Source organism: Aureococcus anophagefferens (assembly GCF_000186865.1).
Source record: "Aureococcus anophagefferens unplaced genomic scaffold AURANscaffold_9, whole genome shotgun sequence".
Classification (NCBI taxonomy): domain Eukaryota; class Pelagophyceae; order Pelagomonadales; family Pelagomonadaceae; genus Aureococcus; species Aureococcus anophagefferens.
The window spans coordinates 1,404,018-1,412,503 of record NW_008705569.1 but is presented as its reverse complement, the minus strand read 5'-3'; the positions used below and the strand labels follow the sequence as shown (position 1 = coordinate 1,412,503).

Sequence of the window (8,486 nt, the reverse complement as noted above, 5' to 3'; positions counted from 1 at the left end):
GACTGTGTTCAGCATGTTTGCAGAGGGTTTGAGGCGAAAAATCGCTGTGTTGGACGCGGGCGCGGCGCTCGAGCCGGCTATCAACCGTCGGCCTAGAACATGTTCTGCAGGTTGTTCTACATCACGGTGCTCTACCAGTAGCTCCGGCGCTTCCTGTTGCTCCACCCCCCGCAGAAGTACTTCGTGTTCTGCTCCATCATGGGTAGCGACCTCTGCGGGACGCGGGTCGACCACAAATCGTGTCGAACGTTCGACAACGAATCGTTCGAGACGAGTCGGGGTCGACCCGCGTCTCCGTCATCGCCGCCGCTCTCCCATGCTGCCCCAATGCAGCCCGCGTCGCGCGCGAGCTGCGGCAGCAACGAGCGCCGCACGCGGCGCTCCGCGCAGGGGCGGAGATCGACTGGCAGCCCATGCCCGCGCGACTAGCGCGGCGCGCTCGCCGCAAACGTCGCCGCAGTGTGCGTCCTGCTGCCCCAATGCAGCCCGCGTCGCGCGCGAGCTGCGGCAGCAACGAGCGCCGCACGCGGCGCTCCAGGCGCAGAGCGCGCGGCGCGCAAAGGCTGCCCGCGCCGCACATCGTCTCCCTCGGACCAAAAAGTCGGGGTCACCGAACAGAAGATCGTGACCCCGCTTTCAACATTGTCCGCCGAAATCCTCAACATTAAGGCGGCGCAGTGATCCTACTAGGCCGTCGTGAAGAGCGACTTCGGCTTCTCTGTCAATGCTCCGCCACGCTTCGCGTTCGGCTTGCAGCCCCGCTTCGCCTTCGTTCCGATCACGGTGATGTCCCACTGGGGAGGGACCTCGACCTTCTTGTTCTTGATGTCCCAGGCAAGCACGTGCTCGCAGGTGCCCCTCAGGAAGAAGTCTTTGCAGCTGCAGGCCTTGGTGGTCGCACCTCCAGCCTTGGGGCGTGTGAAGAGGACGTGGGCGCTCTTGGAGATGTCCACGAGCCGGTCGAAGCCGCCAGCGAGCAGCTCGTCTGTCAGCGTGAAGGTGATGAGCTGCTCGAACTTCTGGAGGATCGGCGACGCGTGGGCCCGTATCATGTCGAGGTTGTCCCTCCCATACTTCCTCGTGAGGTTCGCAATCGTCTTGTTCGCGAGGATCAGGACGCACTCCATGGGGAACCAGCCGGCGAGTGGGGTGACGTGGATGCTTAGGGCTCGTGTCGCCACCACGTCCCACTGCAGTGTCCCTAGGCTCACCTGGGCCTTACGGAAATCATCAATCTCATGTCCAGGGCACGGCGGGAACTGGGCCTGTGCCAGCGACTTGACCCCGATCCACGAGAAGTGGTCGTTCAGAAAGTCATCGAGCATCTTTTTCTGGTACCCGGTGCAGTCCTCCTTGTACCAGCGGTTGGTGCTCTCCAGGCCCTGGTTCTGGCTCGGCGTGCCGCCCTCGAAGTCCATCCCCGTCCACATGTTCTTCCGCTCGTCGTCCACGTACTCGGCGCACCACCGCCGCGTCGCCACGGGCTCGAGGCCGCCCCACTTCGCCTTGAACAGCGAGAGCAGGACCTTCTTCTGCGGGCGCACGACGACGGACATGTTCGCGAGGTCGATCACGTCGGCCTTGAAGCGCGCGCGGTTGTCCTGCGCGCGGAAGAGCTTCCGGTACTCGGGCTTGTCGATCGCGCTCTTCGCGTGCACCCAGCAGTTGCCGGAGACATGCGTGACGGGCGCTTGTAGAGTGTCCGCGTCCTGGTACGGTCCGCGAACCTTGGCCCTCGGCTCGGACATGCCGCCGCCGCCCTCCGCCAGCTGAGGGCTGCCCGAGATCCTGGGAGCGAGCGCTCTCCGCCGAAATCCTACGAGCGGACTTTGTAAATCCTGCAACAATATTATTCCCTGGTTGCCAAGCCTCCAAAGCCTGGCACTCCGAGTCGAGCCACGAGCCTCGTCGTCGGGCGCCAAGGCGCGTCGGCCGCGGCGGGTGCTGCGCGCGGCGGCGCCGACGCGCGCGCCGCATAGCCGGGCGCGCGTCGCACCATGCCGCACACGGCGGAGGAGCTCGCCATGCTGGCCTTCCTGCGCTTCGCGCGCGGCGCGGAGCCGATGAGTGCGGCCTGGCGGACGCTGGAGCGGAACTTCCTCGAGGAGGAGATCGACCTCGAGGCGCTGCCGCTCATCGAGACCGCGGACCTCGACGACCTCGTGCCGGCGTCCGCGCGGCGCGCGCTCGACGCGGCGCTCGGCCGCTGGCTCGCCGGCGACGCCGCGCTGCTCGCGGCGCTGCCGCGGGGCGCGGCGCCGCCGCCGACGGCGCCCGCGGCGCCCGCGCGGCCCGCGGCCGCGCCGCCGCGGGCGGACGAGCCCGACTTCGCGCGCGATTTTCTGGCCCACAAGGCCTCGCTCTTCGGCGACGGCCGCGCGGGCCCCCGGGACGAAGGGTCCGTCGCTTCCGCGGCGCCGTCTGTCGCGGCGTCCGCGGCGACGTCGGCCGCGGCGACGGCGGCGACGGCGGCGGACGCGGCCGCGGTGCACGCGGCGCGGACGCCGGCCGTCGCGGACCCGCGGGACCTTCGCGACGCCGTGCGCTACGGCCGCAAGGCGCCGCGCGACGACGGCCACTGGCTCTACACGCACCGCGGCCAGTGCTACCTGACGGACGCGCTCTCGCGGCGCTGCCTCGCGACCTGGGAGGCCGCGCCCGAGGCCGAGGCGGCGCCCGCGGCGGCGGCCGCGACGCTCGACGCGCCGGACGACGCGCCCGCGGCGCCGCTCGAGACGCTCGAGGCGACGTCGCGGTCGAAGCAGCGCAAGGAGCGCCAGGCGGAGACGCGCCAGCGCCGGGCGGACGCGAAGCGCGAGCAGGAGTCGACGCGGCTCGCGGCGGCGGCCGCCGCGGAGGCCGAGCGCGCCGAGCAGGCGGCGCTCAAGGAGCGGGCCAAGGCGCGCGCCAGGGAGGCGGCCAAGGCGCGCGCCCAGGAGGAGGAGGCGGCCAAGGCGCGCGCCAAGGAGGCGGCCGACAAGGCCCGCGCCAAGGAGGCGGAGAAGCGGCGGCGCGCGGCCGCGAGCGCCAAGGCCGCCGAGGCCGACGCCGAGCGGAGCCGCGCGGAGACCGCGCGGCGCGACGAGGCCGCGGCGCGCGAGGCCGCCGTCGCGCGGTCGCGCGAGGACGCGGCGAGCCAGCGCGCGGAGCGCCAGGCCGCGCGGCTGCGGCAGCGGACGGCGGCGGAGGTCGTCGTCGAGGAGGAGGACGACGACGAGGCCGCCGTCGCCGAGCGCCTGGAGGAGCGCCTGAAGGAGGAGCGCCTGGAGGAGCGGCGCGCGGCCGTCGAGCGGTCGCGGCGCGAGGCCCAGGAGGCGCGGGACCGCGCGCGGCGCGTGGAGCGAGCGCGCCGCGAGGCGGCGGTCCGGGCCAAGGCGGCGACGCTCGCGCGCGAGCGCGGCGGCATGGCCCGCGAGGACGCGCACTCGCGCGCGCGCGGCGACGACGACGCCTGCGCGCGCGAGGCCGCGCTCGCCGTCGAGCTCCGGGCCGGCCTCGACGGCGCGCGCGGAGGCCGACCACGAGGCGCGCGTCGTCGCGCGCGCGCCGCCCGCCGACCGGCGCCGCCTCCAGATCGCGCGCGTCCTCGACCTCGACGACGCCCGCAAGGCGCGCTACGCCGCGCCCGAGGCCGCCTGCGAGGCGGCCAACGACGTGCTGCGGGCGACGGTCGAGCTCTTGAGCTGGGACGACTTCGTGCGCCGGGGCCTGCTCGTCCGGACGCGGGACGGCGGCCTCGACTGGGTCGACGACGACCCCGACGCGCTCCGCGCGGGCCTCGAGCGGGCCGTCGCGGATCTCGCCGAGCACGCGGCGCGGGCGAAGCGCGCGGCCGCGGGCTGCCGCGCGGCGGCCGCGGAGCTCGGGTCGACCTTCGACGGCTTCGCGCGCGACGCGCTCGGCGTCGCCGGCGGGACCGACGGCGCGGAGGTCCGGCGCGCGGCGCGGCGGCTGTCGCTGAGCTGCCACCCGGACAAGCTCCGCGGCGAGACGCGGGGGCTCCGGCTCCGCGCGGCGCGGACCTTCGACGTCGTCGGCCTCGCCCGGGACGCGCTCGCCGACGACGCGGACCTCGCGGCGACGGAGGCGATGTGGGCCCGCGGCCGCGGCCTCGGCGACCACGCGGCGCACCTCGCGCCGATGACGGCGGCCCTCGAGGCGCTCGGCGCCGAGATGAAAAAACACCCGGTCGCCAAGGGCGTGCGGCGCCGGCTCAAGCGCTTCACGCACATCGTCGCCGACGACGGCGAGTTCGAGAAGGTCCTCGTCCCCGAGGAAGACCTCGAGGCGATCGGCCTCTGGCGCGACAAGTTCCAGCGCCGCGACGTCTACGCGGCGCACAAGCGCTACGGCCCGGGCAAGGGCTTCGCCCTCGTGCCGAAGAACGGGTGGCTCGTCCGCTTCTACGTCGTCGACCCCGTCGACGAGTTCGTCTACGACGTGACGACGTTTATCAAGCACCGCTTCCCCGACTCCATCAATTCCATGAGCAACGACGACCTCGTCCGACGCTTCAGCTTCACGCTGGGCGTCCAGCCGCTCACCGCGCGCGCGTCCCGCGAGCTCTGGGCGAGGCGCCTCGGCGCGCCCGCCGCCGGCGGCGGCGGCCTTTCCGTGCACCACGAGGACGATTGGGGCGTGCCGGGCCCGATCCACCGGCGCGGCGGCGGCGGCGGCAAGAAGAAGAAGGGCCGGCGGCGCTAGCTCGCGTGTTTGTAATGAATTTTCGTACTCGCTCGTTGCGTCGCGGTGCAAGGGTGGCCGCTGGAGGAGCCATGCTGGAGGGTCCTGACGCACTGGCGCATGACGCGGGGTCCGTCGCCGTGCGCCGCAATTTTAAGCGCAATGAGTGGCATGAGATTTGCCGTGCGGACTTCACGCCCACAGCGGGCCTCGGCAGCGAGCTTTGAGAATCGAGCAATCTGGTGCGGAAGACGATCCAGCCCGCGAAAATGGCCCTCTCCCGCGTCGGCTCCGGCATCTGGAAGATGATGTCGAAGCAGTACCAGGCGTCCGTCGCGGCGTGCGGCCCCGCGTCCCAGCCATTCGCCGCGACACGCGCCCCGGGGCGCCCGATCGACGCCCGCACGGCTCCAGACCGCGCGCGGGCGCCCCCGACACCCGCGACGGCGGCGCGCCCCGCAACGACCCTCTCCCGACACCCGCGACGGCGGCGCGCCCCGCGACGACCCTCGCTCTAGGTCCCTGAACCAGTACGGCCTCAAGTACGACGACGTGAAGATCGAGCAGGACGCGGACTACGCCAAAGCGCTCGGCCGGATCAGCGACGAGGAGGTCCAGGCGCGCGCGCGCCGCATGAAGCGCGCCTTCGACATCTCCTTCAAGAAGAAGTCGCTGCCCGCCGACCTCCAGCGCCTCCAGGCGCCCCTCGCGCCCTACGCGACGCCGCTCATCGACGAGGCGAAGGCGCGCCGCGTCGAGCGCGAGCTGCTCAACACATATTAGGTCCCCCCCCCCCGCCGCTTTTCCACATAACCCCCCCTCTTACGAACTCCAGGGCGCCTCGTCCTCGAAGCCGAGGAGCGCCGCGTAGGGGCTCCCCAGGTCCACGCGGAGGTCGACGTCCTCGCCCGCGGCGTCGGCCTCGCGCTCGTCGACGACGAGCGGGTTCTCGAGCGTGAGGTTGAGGTCCGCCAGCAGCGCGGCGTCGGCGTCGATGTCCGGCGGCCCCCGCGGGCGGGTCGCGTTGGCCTCGCGCGCGAAATCGAGCCGCGCGGCCTCGGACGCGCTCCAGGCGCCGTGGCTCCCGAGGAACGCGCGCGCGTACGCGGACGGCGGCAGCGTCGCCGCGTGGAGCCGGAGCACGTCGCAGAGGCCGAGGACGTGGGGGAAGCGGCTCCCGCGCCGCTCCAGCGCGGCCGCGAGCCGCCCCGGCAGGTCGCACGTCGCGAGGAGCCGCTCGTGCGCTTTCGCCGCGCCGCGGCACCGGAGCGCGGTGGACACGAGGGCGAAGAAGAGGCGGTGGAACTGGGCGTTCTCCGGGAAGGCGTCGAAGAACCAGCCGCAGAGCGCGGCCCAGAACCGCTCCGGCGCCGCGTCGACGGCCGGCGCGCCGCTTTCCCGGAAGCACGACCGCGCGATCTCCAGCAGCCGCAGCCGCAGGAGCGTGAAGGGCGGGCCGGCCTGGCGGCCCGGGTGCTTGACGGCGAGCTCGATGGCGTGGGCCTCGTTGACGTCGAGCGCCGCGGCGCACGCGGCGTCCAAAGCCCCCGACGCCAGGAGCCGCGCGTGGAACGCGCGCCGCGTCGGCGCGGACCGCGACGCCCGGCGCTGCTCGGCGCTCGGCGGCGGCGGCGACGTCGGCTCGTCGAGCGCGAGCTCGACGCCCGAGGCCTCGAGCAGCTCCGCGTCGTCGTCGCCCGCGTCGTCCAGCGCGACGGGGATCGCCGCGTCGTCGTCGCTGTCGGACGCGTCGCCGCGCGGGATGGGCCGCGGCGAGTCGCCCACGCCGTCGCCGTCGCTCCCCGTCAGCGGCGCCGACGACACGAGCTCGCCCGACGCCTCCGCGGCGCGGTCGCGGCCCGCGGCGCACGCCAGCGCGAGCGCCGACGCGCAGTCCAGCCGCCGCGCGTAGGTCGCGGACCGGTCGGCGACGACGGCGGCGAGTTTGGCCTCGACGCCGCAGTGGGCCAGGGCCTGCAGCAGGACCTCGCCCGCGTCGTCGTCGACGACGACGTCGAGCACCTCGCCGAAGAGCCGCGGCGCCGCGCCGTCGCCGCCGAAGCGCGGCGCGGAGCCCGCGTGCCGCGCCTCGGGCAGGGGCGTCGTCGGCTCGCCGTCCTCGGCGGCGCGCGCCGCCAGGAGGGCGAGTAAGCGCAGGGAGCTCAGCGCGCTCACGAAGCGCCACCGCGTTTGCGCCGACGGCTGCTCCCGGGGCGCCGCGAACGCGTCGTCGTCCTCGGCCCCCGGCCGGTTCCCCGCCACGAGCTCGACGAAGAAGCGCGCCACGGACGCGTGGCCCAGGTAGTCGACCATGTTCACCAGGGCCTTCGGCGGGCCGTCGGCTTCTTCGCCCAACAAACCGTCGTAGACGCCGTCGGGGTAGACGCGGAAGAGGCGGTCCAGCACGTAGACGGCGTGGCGCGCGCAGCCCCGCGCGTCCGCGGCGAAGACGCCGAAGAGCGCGCGGGCGACGAGCGCCGCGTGCCGCTCGACGCGCGGCAGCAGGCTCTCGCGGCCGTCGTCGCCGCCCGCCAAAAGCCGCGCCGCGCGGAAGCTCCGGACCAGCGCGAGGTCCGGCGGCGCCGCGTCGCCGTCGGACGCGTCGTCGGCGGGCGCGTCGGCCTCGGAGCTCGGCAGCTCGATCGTCGCGCCGTCGAGCGTGATGAAGGCGCAGAGCGCCGCGAGGCCCTCGGCGCTGCTTAGGTAGTCCGCCATCTTCTCGGTGAGCTGCGGCTCCTCGATCTGGAGCGCGAGGGCCACGAGGGCCACGGAGCTCTCGTCCTGCGCCATAGCTCTCGCGCGTTCGCGACGCGCGCGCCACTACCCGCGCGCGCACGCGAGGTCGACTCGGCGCCGCGGTTTAGCCCAAGCGGCGGGCGGCAACCAAGCCAACGATGCCGCACCAATCCTGCGGCAAATCGAGGTGCGCGTTCGGCCATGGTCCTCAGGAGGCACAGCTTGGCGGCGGCCGTGGCCGCCTTGACGGTCGGGTTCGGGTCGCCCGAGCTCCTCTCGAAGCTCAAGGCCGAGAGCGAGCTGTCCACGGACTGCTACGGGTTTCCCCAGCGGTCCTTCAGCCGCCAGAACTGCGTGAAATGCACCTACGGCACGTCGCCCCACGTGCCCGTGTCCGTGGGCGACGGCGTGACGGATTTCACGCTGCCGAACATCGACGGCACCTACACGACCCTGAGCGACGTGCTCGTGGAGAAGCCCGTCGTGTTGGTCTGGGGCATGTGGACGTGCCCGGCGTTCCAGGGGCTCGGCGAGGGCACGAGCCCGCCGTTCGACGAGTGCTCCTACCGCGACGAGTTCGACCTCGTCGAGGCCTACGCGGAGTCCGTCCACTTCGTCCACCTCGTCGGCCCCGAGCCCCACCCGACGACGCCCGACGTCAACTTCGACTCCGGGAAGCAGCTCATGAACTACTGGAGCACGGTGTCGCAGCCCCGGACCTGGCCCGAGCGCATGGCCATGGCCGCCAAGGTCGCGTCGACGAAGCACCCCAAGGCGAAGCTCCTCATCGACACGCTCGCCGACGCGACCGACGGCCGCGCCCGGAACCAGCCGGCCTGGTGCTCGCTCGGCCACGGCGCGCGGACGGCCCTGCTCGTCGCCCAGGACGGGTCCCTCGTCTACTCCCAGACCTGGTTCCACAAGTCCGACATGGTCGCCGCCATCGACGCCCACCTCGCCGACGTCGCCAAGTGAGGCTCCTTTTTTCGGGGCGCGCGCGCCTCTCGCCTCGTAAGCGACCACTCTGCTCTTCGTGCGACGGCGCGCTGATTGTCTTGTCCTGGGCA

At 73.1% G+C, this 8,486-nt stretch overlaps 4 protein-coding genes across 4 annotated transcripts; 2 read left to right on the top strand and 2 right to left on the bottom strand.

Annotated features, from left to right (window-relative positions):
• Positions 1-686: 686 nt before the first annotated feature.
• AURANDRAFT_64303 (hypothetical protein) lies at positions 687-1,748 on the bottom strand (the record flags this gene model as incomplete). The annotated part of the gene is made up of 2 exons (XM_009038757.1): positions 687-1,211; positions 1,284-1,748. 2 exons carry the CDS (start codon positions 1,746-1,748, stop codon positions 687-689), a joined length of 990 nt encoding a protein of 329 aa, XP_009037005.1.
• Positions 1,749-1,997: 249 nt separating this feature from the next.
• AURANDRAFT_64302 (hypothetical protein) lies at positions 1,998-4,704 on the top strand (the record flags this gene model as incomplete). The annotated part of the gene is made up of 2 exons (XM_009038783.1): positions 1,998-3,476; positions 3,574-4,704. 2 exons carry the CDS (start codon positions 1,998-2,000, stop codon positions 4,702-4,704), a joined length of 2,610 nt encoding a protein of 869 aa, XP_009037031.1.
• Positions 4,705-5,196: 492 nt separating this feature from the next.
• AURANDRAFT_26379 (hypothetical protein) lies at positions 5,197-5,466 on the top strand (the record flags this gene model as incomplete). Its single annotated transcript, XM_009038784.1, has 1 exon — positions 5,197-5,466. A coding segment is annotated over one exon (270 nt), but the record flags the coding sequence as incomplete, so codon positions are not given.
• Positions 5,467-5,505: 39 nt separating this feature from the next.
• Positions 5,506-7,473, bottom strand: AURANDRAFT_64301 (hypothetical protein; the record flags this gene model as incomplete). Its single annotated transcript, XM_009038756.1, has 1 exon — positions 5,506-7,473. One exon carries the CDS (start codon positions 7,471-7,473, stop codon positions 5,506-5,508), a length of 1,968 nt encoding a protein of 655 aa, XP_009037004.1.
• Positions 7,474-8,486: the final 1,013 nt, after the last annotated feature.